General features: G+C 42.5%; 1 protein-coding gene across 1 annotated transcript in view; it reads left to right on the forward strand.

Annotated features, from left to right (window-relative positions):
* PRKDC (protein kinase, DNA-activated, catalytic subunit) overlaps positions 1 to 20,005 on the forward strand; it is a 154,504-nt gene that overhangs the window by 88,712 nt on the left and 45,787 nt on the right. The window contains exons 51-62 of the mRNA XM_073331241.2: positions 704 to 835; positions 1,400 to 1,511; positions 2,579 to 2,703; positions 3,119 to 3,268; positions 3,773 to 3,946; positions 4,459 to 4,557; positions 6,557 to 6,767; positions 7,404 to 7,593; positions 9,130 to 9,345; positions 15,570 to 15,682; positions 17,862 to 17,993; positions 19,107 to 19,286. Coding sequence (XP_073187342.2) covers positions 704 to 835; positions 1,400 to 1,511; positions 2,579 to 2,703; positions 3,119 to 3,268; positions 3,773 to 3,946; positions 4,459 to 4,557; positions 6,557 to 6,767; positions 7,404 to 7,593; positions 9,130 to 9,345; positions 15,570 to 15,682; positions 17,862 to 17,993; positions 19,107 to 19,286 — 1,834 coding nt within the window. The remainder of the gene's footprint in view (positions 1 to 703; positions 836 to 1,399; positions 1,512 to 2,578; positions 2,704 to 3,118; positions 3,269 to 3,772; positions 3,947 to 4,458; positions 4,558 to 6,556; positions 6,768 to 7,403; positions 7,594 to 9,129; positions 9,346 to 15,569; positions 15,683 to 17,861; positions 17,994 to 19,106; positions 19,287 to 20,005) is intronic.

Below are 20,005 nucleotides of genomic sequence, written 5' to 3' on the forward strand. Positions count from 1 at the left end.
GTATAAAAAGAATGTAGGGAAAATGTGAACTGAGCTCTGCAGAGGTGAAAGGGTTAGCCCGGTGGTTTTCAACCTGTAACACAAACAACTTGCAGGTGGTCTGAGGATCTGGTTCTTTCACAGTCAGTAGTGAGGCATCCGTAAGTCTTCAAGTGGTAATGCTTCCTGCTAACAGTCGCTCAATCCAGGATTGTACATGGATTTTAGTGGCTTTTTGACCAACCAACTATTTTTTAAAAACAAATCCTCTTATTGCTTTAGCCAGCTGCTCTCTCCCTTTGTGGTAAATTCACCTACATTTCTGTCTGTTGTTGACACCAAAATTGCAGAGGCAGCAACACACACAACTCATGCTGCTAAGAATCCTGGATAGATAAGAATTACAATGAGCTGTAAGCAGTGAGAGAGCAGAAGGCAGGAGAAACTACTGAGAGGATTTTTTTGTCTGTTATTGCACCATTGAGTTAGCAGCTGGTGATGTTCAGTCATTGAGGATAGAACACAGAAATCAAAGGATGAAAGTTTTGTGGGGGGGATAATTTCTGGGAATTTGCAAATATTTTATACTATATGCATTCCCAATAAAGTTTTGTTCATGTAGCCACGGTCACTTTCACCAGATTTGTACTGTCTTTAGCATGTACTCTGTCACATGCATATATATACATATATATATATTTTTTTGTACATCCTTGTGCTGCAGGTTAATATTCGAACAATTTTCTGGTGGAGATCCTAATACAAAGGACAACTCAGTGGGAATTCAGTTGTTAGGTATTGTTCTTGCTAACAACTTGTCTCCCTATGACCCAAAGTGTGAAATAGACAGCGTGAGGTGAGAAGCATGTCTATTTGGGGAGTTAATTTTTTATTATAAACCTTACAATAAGCTGACCAAGAAGGATGTTGGCAGCATGGAGGGTGGGATTTGGAATGCTCACCTCTTGGAGCTTCTTGTCTCTCTGGCCCCACCACCACCCCTAAACTCCTAAGTTGAGCAAGTTGCTCCAGCTAACTCCGCAGCTGTTCCTTTCTTCAGGAGGTGAATTGGCGGGAGCGTAGATGTATCTGCACTGGGCACTATTCTGACTCCTGCTTTTACAGTTGTTGAGCTCTTTGGCACCCAGTGGAGTCAAGAGTGGCGAAACAGGTATTTGTGGCACTCCAGATCCCATTGTACCCAAAAATTCAAAGGGGAAGTGTTGTTACCATCTGAAACCTTCATGGATATGGGGTGTTAGTGTAATAGCACCACAAAGACTGCAGTTAAGACTCTGAGTGTGGATGCATGAAATGGAGAGCGGCAAAGAATATTGTTAGAGTTTCTTAAATGTCTGATTTTCATGGAACATCAAATACTAGGGTGAATGGACCACAGCTGATTTCCTTTGTATGTTAGGTACTTTCAGGCTTTGGCCAATAACATGTCCTTAATAAGATATAAGGAAGTTTATGCAGCTGCAGCAGAAGTGCTGGGACTTATTCTTCGATACATGGCTGAGAGGGAAAATGTGAGTGTGTTACATTGTGTCTTTTATCATTATTGTATTAAAGACTGTTATATCTATAAGTCTAAACTGAATACCCAATTCTAGCTTCAAAATGAGAGAACGTTAAATTTAATAAGGCCTCCCCAGAAGTTCGGCAATAGCAGAAGATGCTATCACAGGAGAATCAGAATTCAAGACGAGATTAGCACAGGCGGGGCGCACTTTGCCTCAATTCTTATGAACCTTTTGTCTTGACCGTGGCAGTGAATGGATCTGGGGAAGTTGTGTTCACCTCTTTTCTGCCAGTGGGACTGACAAATAGAAATTTTTCAAATATGAGGGAAAGTGAATAAAATGTTAAAGTTAAGAATTCTCAGGGCTCTATTTGATAGAAGATTTCTAGGAACCTGAAAATAGGGACTTAGAATGAAAGTGCTTTCTCAGCTGCTGCTCTTGGACTGTAATTGTGGCACTCCTGTAAAGCGGGTATGTAGCTGTCTTCCCTGTCCAATACATTCCATTTTGTTCATCCTTTCTCATTCTCTAGGGTGCATGATGAATATTGTTGAACCCTTGCACTCTTCTCATTTTCAGTCTTATCCATTCCTCCTTTCCTTTAAAAAAAAAAATCTGTCATTTTGAATGAGTAAGCAGGTGTGGTGGTTAATATTCTGTGTGTACCTTGTATTTCTTTGCAGATAAAGTTAATTTAATAGAAAATGGCTTTTTATAGTATTATTGTATAGTATTTTACTGGAAACCTGCCACACACCATCAGGAATTATTTAGTGTTTGAAATAGGAATATCGTGTGATTTTTTTCTTTCTGTATTTAAGCTGTTGGTCTCTGCACAGTTAATAGAAACTTATGAATTGTTAGACAGCAGCTCTGTTAAAGCAGACAAGTTGTATTTCATCCAGGCATGTTGTACTACTGCTGTGAATTGTCATAAATGTCAAGATTAAGCCAGAGAAGTTTCACTGTAACTAAAAATATCCCCCGTGTAATAGTACTGTTACATAATTTGAGTGTTCCTGAGTTTCTGGTGTTGGCATTTGTTTAATGATAAAATGTTTCTGATCTTTCAGATATTTGAGGGTCCAGTTTATGACTGTGTCATAAAACAGTTAAAACAACATCAAAGCACCAAAGAGGACAAGTTTATTGTGTGCTTAAATAAAGTAGCAAAGAACTTTCCACCTCTTGCTGACAGGTATAGTGAGATATGATACCCTGTATATAGAAAAATCATTATCTAATAGAACAGTGGTCCCCAAAGTGTGGGGCTCACCCCCCTAGAGGGGTGCAGAAGAACGTTCAGGGCAGGGCCTGCACCAGACTCCATGGAGGGCAGGGAGAAACCACCGCCCAGACCAGTTCTGCTCCCAGCTACAACTCCACTCCAGCTGCAGCTCTGCCCTCATTCTCTTTCCTCCCCCATACCCAGTTCAGTCCCCAGTTCCACCTTCAGCCCAGGCTCCTCTGCTGAGCCAAGTGTGCAGTAATGGAGAGGTGTGTGGACAGATCCCATTACTTGTAATGGGGGACACAACAGGAAAAGTTTGGGCACCACTGTAATAGAATATAACTTCTTATTTTTTGCTTTGTGGGCTCCTTATCATGTAAAGGTTTATGAATGCAGTATTCTTCTTGATACCAAAACTTCATGGTGTTCTGAAAACATACTGTCTGGAGGTGGTGATGTACCGTGCAGAGGAAATAACTGATCTCTACTTACAATTAAAGAGTAAAGATTTCATCCAAGTCATGAGTCACAGGTAAGTGGGCACATGACCAGTGCATGATCATCTTGGCAACCTGGGAACATAGTCTGAATTTTGCAGTGTTATCTTTTTCTAGTAGTGATGCAAGTTTTACATTCCACGTGCGTTTACATTTCCAGTTTTTTTTCTTGAGAGCCTTGTTCTCTTCTTTGAGCAAATGTAGATTAGAAAATCTGGCAGGTTTTTTCTACTTCTCTTATTCAAGTTGAAAAGTATGCTTGCTGCAGCTTTTTTCCTTAGCCATATGGTGAAATCCTGGCCCTACTGAGATCAGTGGCAAAACTCCCATTAACTTCAGTGGGGTCAGGATTTCACCCTTAATGTGTATTTAGTTTGGTTCGACAGATTTTTTTTTTTTTTTTCAGGTAAACACAAAAATAGTAACTAAAAACATTTTTATGCAATATGAAATTGCTAAATATTACTTTAATGTTCAGCTGTATGTGTAACTGTAAATAGAATAATGAAACCAATGCAGTTGCTTTTTATCTCCTTTAGAGATGATGAAAGGCAGAGGGTGTGTTTGGATATCGTATACAAAATGTTGCCTAAGCTGAAACCACTAGAACTAAGAGAACTTCTTCCTGGAGTAACAGGGTTCATCTCTCACCCTTCTCCAGTATGTCGGGAGCGCATGTATGACATCCTGATGTGGATTTATGATAACTACAGGTATGGATTCAGTTTCAAGTAGTGTCTTCCAACTGGGTAAGAGCAGTTATATAAAAGTGATCTGAATAGTTACTTTCCTTATGTAAAAAGTGAGGTGATGGTGTTATCACAGCACTGGGAGCAGAAACCTTTGAGTTCTACTTCCCTTCCTGAGGCTTGGAAAACTCACTTAAACCTTTCTATCTTCTATCTATGTACTGTTTAGTCAGGGGCTGGCCTGGGCCCACCGCATCCCCCCGGACATTCCTCTGTGTCCCCAGGGGGGGGCCCACAGTTTGGGGACCATTGGTATAGAGCCTTGTCTCTGTGAGGGTTTGCATGAGGTTACTAACATGCGTTATCTCTCTTTAAAACAAACAGCAAACCATCATCGTTTTGGGGCAGTGAAGACATAGCATGTATGAGCCAAGTGCACTGCCATTATTTTTATTTTCCCCGTGTTTGTTCCTTTTGTTGCAAGTTGCATGAGAGAGAAATCAATAAGACTTTCTTTCCTTTTCATTTTATATCAGGGACCCAGAAAGCCAAGCAGAGGAAGAATCTCAGGAAGTGTTCAAACTAGCAAAAGAAATGCTACTTCAGGGACTGATGGATGAAAACTCCGGACTACAGTGAGTCGGCACACCGAGTATTGTGATGGGTCAGCTGAGATGCTTAAGTCTTTAATGCGTTTTTGTTTTGTTTTGTACAACAGATTTTTTTTTTTAGGGGTTTTTAGGCTATTAAGATATGTTAAGCAGTAAACGTAATAGTGACACCTTGCTCAAAAATTTCATGTTTGTTTCTGGAGATGGTTATCTTGTTTTTCTTCTTAATTGGAAGACATAGCTTTCCCTATTTCAAAGTTTCCAGTTACATTTCATGAAGAGGCTAGGGCAATATTACTATTAATCATGCTTATTATGGTAGTGCCTAAGGGCCAATCAAGCGTAGGCCGCCATTATGCAAACTGTACAAACGCAAAGTCGGAGATGGTCCCTGCCCTGAAGAGCTTACAGTCTAAATAGACAAGAGAGACACAAGGTGGGGGAAGGGGTAGAACACATGTGATGGTGGCAAAAGTCGTGTTAGTTCCACAATTATTTTTGTGGAGTGTGGGGTTAGCTAGGAGGGGATACTCGTAGTAGAAAGAAAAGGAAAGGGAGGTGAGGGGGACAGGGCAGGGGAGATGAGAGTAAGATGGGCAGGTATGGAGTGAAGCTGAGGTGAAGAGGCTGTGAGGATGGAGGGGCACAGAAAGGGCTTGAGCTAATCAGTACAGGGCAGAGAAAGTTTGAGAACATTCTACAGTTTTGACTAGAATGCTCTGCTTTGACTGCTTCTGCTCCTGCCAGGTGGAGCCTCTGGCTGGCTTCTCTCTGCAGTTCTCTCCCAAAGCCACATGGTGGAAAGGCAGGGAGGCACCATCTGGGTTCTAGTGCCCCTAGACTGGGCAGGGGCTCCACTGCACATTTCTGAGACCAGGGCATGCTGGGGGAGAGATGGCTCTGCCTGGGCTACATTTTATCCCAACCCCAGTGCAGCAGTCCCAGCTTTGGCTGCTTCTGGTCCTACCTGCTGATTCAATGTCACTAACAATGATCAATTTGGAAAGTAAAGACAATATTATAAACTGTTTAAAGTACAGTAGAACCCTGTTTGTTTGTCCGGTTTAATTGGGATCGGGGCCAGATTAGATAATCAAAACTCTGGATAAACTGGACAATGGGAAAATACGATGCTGCAGCACCATCTAGTGGCCCTAGGAGAGATCACCTACTTCTGGCCCTGGAGTCCTGGTTGTTAGGTAAATGCAGAGAGCTGGTTAAGGGAGGGTTGGATAAACGGGGTTCTAGTGTATAAAATTAACAGAAGATTAACATTTTAAGAAGTGTTTGTATCCTATTCTCTTGCACTACATTTAGCTGAAATAGTGAGAATTTGAAAAAATGTTAAGGGCTTGTTCTAAAGCCTATTAAGTCAATGGGAGTCCTAAATCAGTAAAAAGAAAAGGAGGACTTGTGGCACCTTAGAGACTAACCAATTTATTAGAGCATAAGCTTTCGTGAGCTACAGCTCACTTCTTCAGATGTGAAGAATCAAATCAGTAAGTCTCTTTAGTTTATATTAGACTTAATCCTATGTTAATATAACACAGTCCCTATGCCAGCACCTAAACTTTTGATCTATAAAGACGTAAGAAATTAGGTCCAGTTTTGGAAGATAGTATCATCATTAACTTTTATAATGCGGCACAATAGGAAAAAAGGTGTGTTTTATATACCTGTGCCCACAATTTCTTTTGTTTGCATGGACATGATTTCATAATCATAAGTAAAATTCCAATTTATGAAGTATAAAAATCCTTGTGACCTTACTAAAGTTTTTAATATCATTTAGATGAAATACAGATTGGGGGTGAAGAGTGGGAAATGAGATGATTAACATACACCAGTGTGGAATCGTTGGGGTAAAGAAATTAGTGGGGTAATATAGTCCTAATCCTCCTTATATATTTTTTGCTATTCACTAGTTTTAAAAAAAAAAAAGGAAGTTTTTTGAGTCAAGCATTGCGTAAGGCTATAGTGTTCCATTTATAGTTGTCCAAGTATGTTTTTCCTCTCTTTACAGATTGATCGTTAGAAATTTTTGGAGTGATGAAACTAGGTTACCTACAAATACCCTCGATCGTATGTTGGCTTTGTTAAATTCCTTGTACTCTACCAAGATAGAAACCCAATATTTGAGTTTAGTGACAAATTTTCTGCTTGAAATGACCAGCAAGAGTCCAGATTATTCCAGAAAAATGTTTGAGCATCCACTTTCTGAATGCAGATTTCAGGTGAATTGTAATATTTGTGTAATGCTATAGAACTATGCAGCAGTGTCCAGTTATCAATGTAGCAGTTACCTTTGTAGAAGTTAAATAGAGCTGAAGTAATGAAGGAGACTGAACGTGTGCTGTGTTCTACATCAGTAACAGCTGAGGCAGTCATGGGTTATTCAAGTTCTTAGGAGTTTGATATTTATTTTGGGAGGATAACTTCATATTTTTAACGTGAACTTTTATTTTAAAAAAGTGAAGGTAAGAACTTACTTATAACTCAAGTGGTAATTATATATGATGTATGCTAATTGTCAGAGATCCTTTTGTTAGATTATGTGTTATGTGCTAATTAAATAAATAAAAAGGGCACCTATAGCTTGGAAAGATAACTGAATAAATAAAGAATCAAATTGGGGGTTCTAGTGTTGTTACAGCAGAATAGCAGAATTGATACTAAATGACTGCTTTGTATTTGAACCAGGATCATGCAATGTTACTGAAATATGAACAGTTGTCATATGGTTCTGTATGTTAAGGAGACCAGTCAGTACTGAATTTAAAGTGATGTATTACATACTAGCCATTTTATCTCAATGGTTGAAAAAAGTTTCAGTTCCCTGTGCTCTTATTAAGACCTTTTTGTATGTATAGGACTTCACTATTGATTCTAACTGGCGTTACCGAAGTACTGTTCTCACACCAATGTTTGTGGAGACTCAAGCTTCCCAAAGTGCCAAGAGGAATCGGTCACAAGAAGGATCCCTTTCAACTCCGGGGTCACTAGGTGGTCAAGTGAGGGCTACCCAACAGCAGTATGAATTCACACCTACACAGAATATCAGTAAGTATAGATCAGCATGTTCTGGAGCTCTCCTGTTCCCCAAAGCAACAATTCTACTTTCCTTATTCCTTTTGTGTATGCTTTTTTTAAAAAGCAAAGGTATAAGTAAATGTGTATCATTTGTGTATCATTTTTATGAAAACATCTAAACACTCTGGTCAGCTGTAAATTGAAGTACTGTATATACTCGATCATAAGCTGGTTCGTTTATACGCCCCGCCCCCCCCCGCCCCAAGATGGATAAGTAAAAATGGAAAAAAATGTATGATCCATTCATAAGCCAACCCTATAATTCAGGGGGCATCAAACTTTGGCTCCCAGACCATCAGGATAAGCCGCTGGCAGGCTGAGATGGTTTGTTTACCTCGAGTGTCCGCAGGCACAAAGGTAAACCTAAGTAAACGAAAAGAAAAGGAGTACTAGTGGCACCTTAGAGACTAACAAAATAAATGTGTTAGTCTCTAAGGTGCCACTAGTACTCCTTTTCTTTTTGCGAATACAGACTAACACGGCTGCTACTCTGAAACCAGACATTAAGTACACAGTGTCCCGGCATGCCAGCTGCTTACCCTGACGAGCCGGGACAGCAACTGGTGGGGAAATTTTTTGTGGGGGAGAAGCTGGGGGTCAGGGGAGTAACCCCTGTGACCATCCCCCCACGTGACCCCCCAGCCCAGGACCCCCACATTCTCCCTATCCCATCCCTTCCCACCTTATCTGGGGAGGGCCAGACGGGGCAGCGTGGCCGCAGCATGTTCCAGCGGGCTGGGCTGGGTGGCACAACCACAGTGTGCTCCAGTGGGTGGCGCGGCCACAGCCTGCCCTGGTTGGGGGGGCCGAGCGGCATGGCTGCAGCCTGCCAGCCCTGGAGCTGCAGCTCCTTTGGAGGCTGGGAGGAGAGTAGCGTGGCCAGAAGTGGAGAGACTCTGGCCCCGCCTCTTTCCTTCTGGCTCTGCTGCCTCTCCTTGCTCTCTCTGTTGCGGGGAGGGGCTGTGTCCCACCTCTCCCTTTCTATACCGTTCATAAGCCAACCCCCTCCTCTGGTGCTTCAATTTTTAACTAAAAATATTCGGCTTATGAATGAGTATATACGGTATGTTACTAATTTGTTCCAGTTCCAAAGTAGGAAGCCCTATTCACTTAGTTTGCATTGATTGTTCTTATTTTTTTAAGCCTCATGTCCAATTAAAAAGATTGGCCTCCCAGCTTTTTACTTAGAACATTTTACTTCCTGTTGTTCTATTTACGTGCAAAAATGCAGCATTCATTAGATAATAATTGGACTCTTCTTCTTTGCTTATGAGCAATGTGCCTCAGGTGGCAAGTGACCAGGATTCATCACTGAATTTGGTCCACTGGTTGGATCATTAGCTTGCCTGGGCTGGGTACTGATGGGGACCAAGATGTGAATGCTGATTTCCCCCCATAATTGGACTATAAATATGGGAATTGTGCCCTTGTTTGGAAGGCAATTTTGTGCATGTTTTGACTTAAATGAAGTCACAAACTGATATTTCATATTTCTGCTTTTTACAGGTGGGAGAAACTCTTTTAACTGGCTAACAGGAAGCAGCATTGACACACTGGCAGAGTATACAGTCCCTTCATCATCAGAATCATTGTCCTCATCCATGCTGTTTGCTAGCAAGCGGAGTGAGAAATCACAGAGGGCAACCTTAAAACCACTGGGACCCAATTTTGGGAAGAAAAGGTTGGGTTTGCCAGGAGACGAGGTGGACAGCAAAGCTAAAGGTATCAATACCTTATTGATGGAATGCCAATGTTATTTATATATATATATATATTTTTTTTTTTTGTTAAAGAAAAACTGACTCTGTGTGCTAATGAAGTAGGTGGCAGAACATCATCTTTGGGATGTTGTAATGAGGGGACAATCTGGAAATTTTGCTTCCTGTCATATCTGATGTAAGGAGCATGTCAGATGTGAGTCCTTCAGTTTGAATGGGCTACTGTACCCTACTTAAATATATATAAATATAAATAAATATATCAAATGTGGCTGTTCATAATATAGGTGGTGTTTGAGTAGTGGAATTATTTAGGTGTCTACAAAATGGAATGTTGTTGGCTAAAATGATAGGGTAAGTAACACCTCCATTGTCTAAAACCAGCATTCCTTATTTATGTTTCTTGTTCTCTCTAAGATGACCAGAAGGGAAATGCCAGGGAAATCTATATTTCCTTGTATCTTCTAGATTTGTCTGAGTGTCTCCATAAATGAACCTAACAAGTAGTAAATATTAAAACAGTTACACCGGACCCTCTCTAGAATGCAGGATTTGGGATCCATGCGCAGTACCGCGTTATAACGAATTGCAATTAAAGTAATTAAATTTGGGATCCATGGCCGCGACCGCGTTTTATGTGAATTTGTGCTATATAGACATGCGTTCTAGCGAGGGTCCGGTGTATTTCTTTTTCAAATAATTTGAGTAGTGCCTCAGACATTTTTCAAATGGATTCCAATTTGGCAGCAGAATTAACTACTGTTCTTATAAATCAATCTCTGAAAATGAGCTTTCACTTTTCCACTCCAGGTCTGAAAAACACTAGCATCGTTCTGGAATTCCTTAGAGGTTTTTTGTATGGTTAGTTAAAAATAAAGTGTGAGGCAGACAGCTCTGGAGTTTGACCCCTACAACATGGGCAGTGTACCTCATGCTGCCAGGTCAAGGTACTTCAACCTTGTTTCGAAAGGAACATACTCAAAGTAAGGCCATGTCTACACTACGAAAGTACTCGGATTTTACAGAAGTTGATTTTTGGGAACAGATTGTAAAAAGTCGAGAGCATGCGTCCACACTAAGCACATTAATTTTGCAGTGTGCGTCCACAGTACCGTGGCAAGCGTCGACATTCCAAACGGTGCACTGGTGATGCACCCACAGTTCCCACAGTCTCCGCTGCCCATTGGAATTCTGGGCTGAGCGCCCAATGCCTGATGGGGCCAAAAATTTGTTGTGGGTGGTTATGGGTAAATGTCGTCAGTCAACCCTCCCTCCCTCCCTCTGTGAAAGCAATGGCAGACAATCATTTCGCGCCCCTTTCCCTGGATTGCCTGAGCAGACGCCATAGCACGGCAAGCATGGAGCCTGTTCAGCTCACCGCAGCAGTTATGACCATTGTAAACACCTCGCGCATTATCGTGCAGTTTATGCAGAACCAGCACCTGAAAAACCAGGCGAGGAGGTGATGGCAGCATGGTGATGAGGACATGAACACAGATTTCTCTAAAACTGCAGTACCTAGCAATTTGGAGATCACGATGTTACTGGGGCAGGCTCGTGCCGTGGAACGCCAATTCTGGGCCCGGGAAACAAGCACAGACTGGTGGGACCGCATAGTGTTACAGGTTTGGGGTGATTCCCAGTGGCTCTGAAACTTTCGCATGCGTAAGGGCACTTTCATGGAACTTTGACTTGCTTTCCCCTGCCCTGAAGCGCAAGAATACCAAGAAGAGAGCAGCCCTCACAGTTCACAAGGGAGTGGCAATAGCCCTGTGGAAGCTTGCAATGCCAGACAGCTACCAGTCAGTCAGGAATCAATTTGGAGTGGGCAATTCTATTGTGGGGGTTGCTGTGATGCAAAGTAGCCAACGCAATCATTGAGCTGCTGATATCAAAGATAGTGACTCTGGGAAATGTGCAGGTCATAGTGGATGGCTTTGCTGCAATAGGATTCCCTAACTGTGGTGGGGCTATAGACGGAACCCATATCCCTATATTGGGACCGGACCACCAGGGCAGCCAGTACATAAACCGCAAGGGGTACTTTTCAGTGGTGCTGCAAGCACTCGTGGATCACCAGGGACGTTTCACCAGCATCAACGTGGGATGGCCGGGAAAGGTTCATGATACTCGCGTCTTCAGGAACTCTGGTCTGTTTAAATGGCTGCAGGAAGGGATTTGCTTCCCAGACCAGAAAATAACTGTTGAGGATGTTGAAATGCTATAGTTATCCTTGGGGACAGCCTACCCCTTAATGTCCTGGCTCATGAAGCCGTACACAGGCACCCTGGACAATAGTAAGGAGCTGTTCAAGTATAGGCTGAGCAAGTGCAGAATGGTGGTAGTGTGCATTTGGACGTTTAAAGGGTCACTGGCGCAGTTTACTGACTTGCTCAGACCTCAGCGAAACCAGTATGCCCATTGTTATTGCTGCTTGCTGTGTGTTCCACAATTTCTGTGAGAGTAAGGGGGAGACGTTTATGGCGGGGTGGGAGGTTGAGGCAAATTGCCTGGCCGCTGAATGCACACAGCCAGACAGCAGAGCAGTTAGAAGAGCACAGCAGGAAGTGCTGCACATCAGAGAAGCTTTTTGAAAACCAGTTTCATGACTGGCCAGGGTACTGTGTGACACTTCTGTTTGTTTCTCCTTGATGAAAACCCGCCCCCTTGGCTGCCTCTAAATTCCCTTTAAGCAACCCCCCACCCTTCGATCACAGCTTGCTTGCAAAGGAAATAAAGTCACTATCGTTGAAAAAACGTGTATTCTTTATTAATTGATTATAAAAATAGGGAGATAACTCACAAGGTAGCCTGGGTGGGGTGTGGGAGGAGGGAAGGAAAAGGCCACTTCAAAACTTGTTGAATGACAGCCTTCTGTAGCTTGGGCTGTCCACTGGGGTGGAGTGGTTGGGTGCCTGGAGCCTCCCACCCCGCGTTCTTGGGTGTCTCGGTGGGGAGGCTATGCAACTTGCGGAGGAGGGAGGGCGGTTAAACAGGGGCTGCAGCAGCAGTCTATGATCCTGCTGCCGTTCATGAAACTCCACCCGACGCCAGAGCATGTCCGTTTGATCCCATAGTAGCCCCAGTGTTGCATTATGCCTCCTCTGATCTTCCTGCCGCCACCGTTCATCGGCCGCTTTCCTGTACTCTGCTATTGTGTCCCTCCACACAGCTCTGTTAGTGCCGGACGACTGCATGAGCTCAGAGAACATTTCATCGCGTGTGCGTTTTTTTTGCTGCCTTATCTGAGATAGCATGTGGGGCGGAGGAGGGATGCTTGAAACATTTGCAGCTGCTGGAGGAAAAAAAGGGAGTGAAATATTTAAAAAGATATATTTTTACAGAACAATGGCTATACTCTTTCACAGTGAACAACACTATTCACATTACATAGCACATGTGATTTTGGTACAAGGTCGTATTTTGTATCTTATATTGAGTGCCTGTGGCTTTGGTGTTAGAGATCACACCCAGTGCTGGGCAACAGAATTCGGCTTGCAGACAGCCACGGTAAGCCATAGTCTTCCGGCTTCTGCAACCTTCATAACAGCAGCCCCCTCTCCCATACCAAGCAAAGCACATTGAGTTGGCCATTTAGTACTGCAGTTTTCCTGTTAACATGCAGCAGCAGAAACCAAACTAACTCCCTCCTCCTCCCCCCCCATCTCCCCCAATCCAATTCTCTGGGATTATCGCTTTACCCCTCCCCCCATCACATGGCTGGTATCAGGGAAGATCCCTGCTAGCCAAACGCGAACAGCTCAGCGCCAATTCCCCCCCACACACACACTGCGTGGCTAACTGTGGGGAGGATTTCTTTTCAGCCACAGGCAAACAGCCACCTCTGAATGTCCCCTTAATTAAATTCCCCTATTTCAACCAGGTTACCATGAACAATATCACTCTCCTGAGGATAACCCAGAGAGAGAGAGAACGGATGTTGCTTGAATGCCAACAAACACCGGGACCATACGCTGCCAGGCTTTGTCATGCAATGATGTCAGATTACTTGCTACTAGCATGGCATGGTAAAGTGTTCCCTGGAGGACGGAATAAGGCTGCTGTCCCCAGAAACCCGCTGCAAAGGCTTTTAGAGGACCTCCAGGAGAGCTTCATGGAGATGTCCCTGGAGGATTTCCGCTCCATCCCCAGACGCATTAACAGACTTTTCCAGTAGCTATACTGGCCACGAATGCATCCCAAGTTCTCAGGGCTACTTAATCATTAAAAAACTCTTGCTTTTATAACATGTATTATATTTTAAAAGGTACACTCACCAGAGGTCCCTTCTCCGGCTTGATTGGGTTGGAAGGGTATTTCAGTCAGGGTGATAAAAAGATCCTGGCTGTCGGGGAGAACGGTGTGCTGTGTGCTCTCCTCAAGCTCGTATTCCTTCTCCTCATTTTCCCTGTCCGCAAAATCCTCAGGCATGGCGGAGAGCACCCCATCATCGGAGTCCATAGACAGGGGTGGGGTAGTGGTGGCCCCCTCCTAGAATTGCATGCAGCTCAGTGTAGAAGCGGCATGTCTGGGGCTCTGTCCCGGAGTGTCCATTTGATTCTTCGGTTTTCTGGTACGCTTGTCTGAGCTCCTTAAGTTTCACACAGCACTGTGTTGCGTCCCTGCTATAGCCTCTGTCCCTCATGGCCTCGGAGATTTTTTGAAATGTTTTGGCATTTCGTCTTTTGGAACGTAGTTCTGATAGCACGGATTCGTCTCCCCATACAGCGATCAGATCCAGTACCTCCCGTTCGGTCAATGCTGGAACTGTTTTTTGATTCTGGGACTGCATGGTAACCTGTGCTGATGAGCTCGCCTGGCCAAACAGGAAATGAGATTCAAAAGTTCCCAGGGCTTTTGCTGTACACCTGGCCAGTGCATCCGAGTTCAGAGCGCTGTCCAGAGCGGTCACAATGGTGCACTGTGGGATAGCTCCAGGAGGCCAATACCTTCAAATTGCATCCACATTAACCCTAATTAGAAACAGCAATGTCAATTTAGGGATCTGGGGCAAAAATTGGGGATTGGTCCTGCTTTGAGCAGATGGACTAGATGACCTCCTGAGGTCCCTTCCAACCCTGGTATTCTATGATTCTATGATACTTAACACAGTGCTCAGGGATTTCAGCTTGTAGTAGGGGGAGTCTCAGTGCTGGTACACCATAGTGAGTTCAGCTCAGCACCTGTAGCTAGACTCCTAATAGACCCAGAATTAGCTCTGATATTCCACAGTGGAGAGAGACAGAGGTGCAATTGATGGTTCAGGCCCTCACAAAGGGGCCCACACCACCAGGTACTAATACCTGTCTCCAACCTCTCTCAATTCACAGTTTGGGGGGAGGGTTAGCTCAGTGGTTTGAGCATTGGCCTGCTAAACCCAGGGTTGTGAGTTCAGTCCTTGAGGGGGCCATTTAGGGATCAGGGCAAAAATTGGGGATTGGTCCTCCTTTGAGCAGGGGGTTGGACTAGATGACCTCCTGAGGTCCCTTCCAACCCTGATATTCTATGATTCTATGAATTTGAGCGCTAATCCCCTCGTTGGGGAGGAGTACAGAAATCGGTTTTAAGAGCCCTTTATGTCAGGCGGGAAAAAATGGCTTCGTTATGTGGACGGGTGCAGGGTTAATTCGATTTAACTCTGCTAAATCTGACATAAACTCATAGTGTAGACCAGGCCTAAGAAGAGGTAGTTCAGTTTCCATGCCAATCAATCCATAGTCTTCCTGTTGAGACTGCTAGCCGGGTGTCTGTTGTGATGGTGTAAGTTGTTTATGGGCACCTGTTTACTAAGATTTGGACTGAGATCACAGATTTATTTCATATAGGGCCCCACTGAACAACCATTGGAATGATTCTTTTCCATTACTGTCCTGGATTGGATTTGAACCACTGAGGCTTGAGATGGAAAACCATATAATCTATTACCAAATCTCTGAATCTTTTCAACTCTGTTGTTTACAGAAGTTGCAAACATGCTGAATGCTTTTCAGAACTTGGATAAAATACAATACTTGGCCTGAGGCGTTTACACTCTATTTATTACATAGACAGTAGTACAATTCACTCACAAATTTTTACATACTTACAGGTCAGACATAGAATGTACATGAGGAAGTGCTGATGAAAATTGATTGAAATAAGTTAAGGTTGTCTTTAAAGGGGATAGCTATAAGGGTGGATACTCAAAATGTGTGTGTAAATTGTTGGTGCTTACTCATTATTTATTAGGTATAGATGAACGGGCAGAAATTCTAAGGTTGCGCAGGCGTTTCTTAAAGGACCAAGAGAAACTCAGCTTGATTTATGCAAGGAAAGGTGTTGCTGAACAGAAACGAGAAAAGGTTTGTTTGCTTCTTAATAGTTAGAGATTAAAATCTTTGACTGACAGGATGTGTTAGCTGTTTTTGAGAAGTCTGATATTTTACCTATAGAAGCATCATGCCATTGGAAAATTATGGTGTTGGGTACCATTGGAAGAACCTAGATAGGTTCTGTTACAGAGATGGTATCTGCAATTATGTTTTGCAAGTTTTATAATATATTATTTGTGTGTGTAATGCTGAGTGTGACTTAAACTTCTCCAGTAGGGAAAGCGCTGGGGGTATTTACTCCAATCTCCCATATTGTGTGGGGGTATTGGACTATGTGATTTTGTGCACCATTTGTATCACAACTCCTAGGAGCGATGGTGCAAGTTAAAAATGAAGGGCTATTCTTAACTCTAAATTCCTCAACTGTTGTGGTATACTGTGAAACTCTAAAATTACTTAAATGTTTCTTGTTTGCAGATGGCATAGTTTTCCAGTGTAGATGTCTTATTTAGGTGCGTAACGTTAATGTGTCCTGTTAATCGGGGTGATAACCACCCACAAGTCCCAGTATCTTCAGTGAGTTGAGGGTACTCCCTTTTTAGATGTCTAAATATGGATTTAAATTAACTATTTTTAGATACCTACATTGGAAAACTGGTCAGTTTCTGTACTCTACTCAAGATCTGCAGATACATGCAAACTTGATAACACGTCCAGTGAGCCCTGTTCTATAATGCATCTCTGACAGCATTCACCCTCGGGTACAGAACATGAAATGGCTGATGGAGTAACCTGAAATGTATCAAACACAATGTCACAAATGTCACAAACACATAGTATGTGTTTGTACAGCATGTAGCACAATGGGGTCCTGATCCATGATGAGCTCCTAGGCACTATGAATAACAATATTTTAGCCTGTGTAAAATGTGATACTGGATTTCTTTCAGGGTTTATAGATTGCAGTTTACTATGTGTCAAGTCTTGACAAAATTATCTAAAATAATTTGTAGTAGCTGTTTATTTAACCCATTCATGTTAGATGTGTAATATTCACCTTTCTCACATTTTTGCAGACTCTGATAGGTTTAATGAGGGTCATGTTACTAAAAATTGAAAGCACTGTTGCCCAGGAACTGATACAGTTGGACAAGAAAGTACACGTGGAGGACAAAGCCTCGCATCAATATTGTCATGTCTGATGGGGCAGCAGGAGTGAATAGATACCAGCCAAAAAAAATTTCTAGTGCTCTGGGAGCTTCACCAAAGCTCTAGTTCCCCCATGACATATCTCTTGTAATCTTTTGAAAGAGTGATCCATTTAGAAGGAAGACGAGGCATAGAGCTGTGGAGGTAAAAAAGCCCAAAAGAGCAGGAGGAGGAAGAGGAAGGATTTGAGCAGAAGAAAAGAAATTGCAGTCTCGTCCCCTCACTAGCGTGCACACTCTTCCAAGACGTAGAAATGCAATTCCAGGTGGTCCGGATAGCAGTAGCAACATATATGTAATTTTTTTGCAGGGAATAGGGAGGAAGCAAACCCCAAGCCCTTTTTACTGTTAATCCACCTTCCTGCCCCCTTGCCAAAGCCCATCAGTATTTTCACTTGTATAAAAGGAAAAAGGCAGAGGCATCTGGAGAGAAAAGTAAATGTTTGTGTACACGAGAGAGTTGCACCTGTTTAGTTTAAGATGTAATTAAAAATGGATTTAGTTAAACTGGTGCAAAAGGCTGTTTGGACAATCCTATTTCATTTTAAAGCAGGTTTATTTCTGTTTAGCTTAAAATAATTAGGAATAAGTTTAAGCCAAAATGAAACAAGCCATTCTTAAAACAGAGTGAATCTACAGGTTTGCGTACTGGTTTAGGTAAATCGGTTAAAAAATTGACTTAAGGTAAACTAATGCCACTTCTGTAGAAAAGGCATAAGATACAGTGGTACTAAGGAAGGGTGAAAGTAGCTTTAGGCTTTGTTTTTTGTTTTGCTTTTTTACAGAATAATCATTTTGGTGTTTGGTTTTAACTCATTATGATTTTTGTAACTCTTTTTAGCCATTAACACTTATGAGAGTTTTTAAAGGAATTGTTAAACTTGATCACATTTATTATATCTCCTCCATTAAACCAGAAACAGATTTCACTGAGTAGGTATTATGTGATCTTTTGTCTCTACATGTAATCAAGGCTGCTTTTTTGCTGGCAATTGTTGCAGGAGATAAAATCTGAGCTGAAGATGAAGCATGATGCTCAGGTCACGCTGTACAGGAGTTACCGACAAGGAGACCTTCCTGATATCCAGATTGAATACAGCAGCTTAATCACTCCTCTGCAGGGTGTGGCACAGGTCTGTCTTCTGTTCACAAGTCACTAGCCAAATGTTCCAAAACTGTTCTCCGCCAGACAAATTGAGTATGTACAGCTAAGCTTTTTTCAAAATGATTAGTGATTTGGGGTGCCTCAGTTGTGGGGTAACCAAGTTGAAGCACCTTAAAGGAGCCAGGTTTTCAGATGGTGGGTGTTCAGTACTTTCTGAAAATCAGGCCCCTTTAAAGTATCCTAATCTGGGGAACCAAAAATGAAGAAAAGGGTATAGCTGGCCTTTTACTCTTTCCCAGTTGGAAATAGCAGCAATTGTAGACTGGACTCCTCATCACTTTTGATGGTCAGGCTCTCACAGCATCTTTGGCCACCCTAGCCCACTCCCACCCCATCACAGTAGTATAGCTAGGAATAAGGGTACATAAGTCAGGCTTCATGAATAGTTTGCCTAAACTCCAGTCCCACTAAAGATCAGGGTGGGTTTAGGCTCTGTTACACTTGCAAATATCTACGTTCAATAATGTGTGTAAATCTGGGCTGATACTGTTCATCGCTATCTCTTTGCTCCATCCTCACACATGGATGACTTCCTATTCTGTCTTTTGCGCCAGCTGATCCCTTGTCCTGTCTCTTATGTCTTTGGGAGGGTGTTGGCTCTCTGCTCCCAAGTAGCAAGGTTTTTAGGGGAGATTGGGAAGAACACCTGGACGTAATTACTACCTCTCCTAGTCCTTTCAAATGGCATGGCTGGGTGGGATATGAAGAATAGGATACATTCTGAGCCCTCAGTCCCTCCTATAGACAATGGTATACACACTCACTGAACAGGTTTAATAGAAAACTCCTTATTTCATACAGTAAAAGTACAGGGTCACACTTCACAAATGTTTTGAGTGAGTCATTTAAAAGATGCTGTATTACGTAGATCTTCCTCAAAATATCTAATATAGGTGAAGAAAACTAGTGGTCTCCTCTGACTGGTGCCCCCCCCCCATTCTTTCAAAAGTCTCGATGCTTCAAATTTGGGCCACTTTGTCTGTAATACACTGTACTTGGCATGCAATGAGGACCTTCTTTTTAGCATTCTGAGTTACATTGTCTTAGTCACTTGTACTATGGCTGCATTGGTAATTTACAGAGAGATCCAGCGTTGGCCAAGCAGCTCTTCAGCTGTTTGTTTACTGGAATTTTGAAAGAAATTAACAAATTTAAGAATCCTTCTGAGAAAAACTGCATCACCCAAGAGCTGCTGCAAAACTTCAACCGCTTCCTCAGCATGACCGTGTCTTACTTCCCACCATTCATAGCCTGCATCCAGGTAAAACTTTCTGTGTGGTGTGTCGTCTTTGTCTACCCTAACACTGATTAATTATGGTGTCACAACTAATTCCAGGAAGAGCATTTTAATCCTATTAGAGGGTTAAGCCAAAGAAAGAGATGGGATATAAATGGAGGCAAACAGTGAATGAAGATGGCAAAATAACTGTTCTGTAAAAGTGAGAATGATGTGACATAGCAAATCCTTCCTACAGTTTTGTGTTCCATGTGTACTAAACAATAGATACCAGATATGTGACTTAGGCCAGAATGCCTTAAGGCAGCATTTCCCAAAATGTTGAAAGCTAAGTCCCTATTCAGGAAGATGAAACCAGTTGCTCTATAGCACCACCACATGTTAATTAAAGACCTGTCCATTTTAATGTAAACATTTTCTTCACTCTGCCTGACTAGTTTCTCACATGTACGCCAGAGGAGACATTGGGAAGTGCTGGTATAGATCTTCATAATGCTATACTTCCTTTCCTTTCTTACATAATTTGATGAGCAGCTGAAAATAATAGTGATGGCATTAAAGTATCATCACTTGGCAATTTGAAGTAGCACCCACTGAGGTAAATAGGGTGGATCACACCTCAGAGCTACTGTTTCAGGCTCTCTGCAAATTCAGGCATGCATTGCTACATCTGGTACATTGAGGTCACATTTTGAAGGGGTTTTTTCTGCAACCACAACAGAGATACTTGTTTTTAAATAAAA

This window comes from Lepidochelys kempii, chromosome 2 (assembly GCF_965140285.1).
Source record: "Lepidochelys kempii isolate rLepKem1 chromosome 2, rLepKem1.hap1, whole genome shotgun sequence".
Lineage (NCBI taxonomy): Eukaryota > Metazoa > Chordata > Testudines > Cheloniidae > Lepidochelys > Lepidochelys kempii.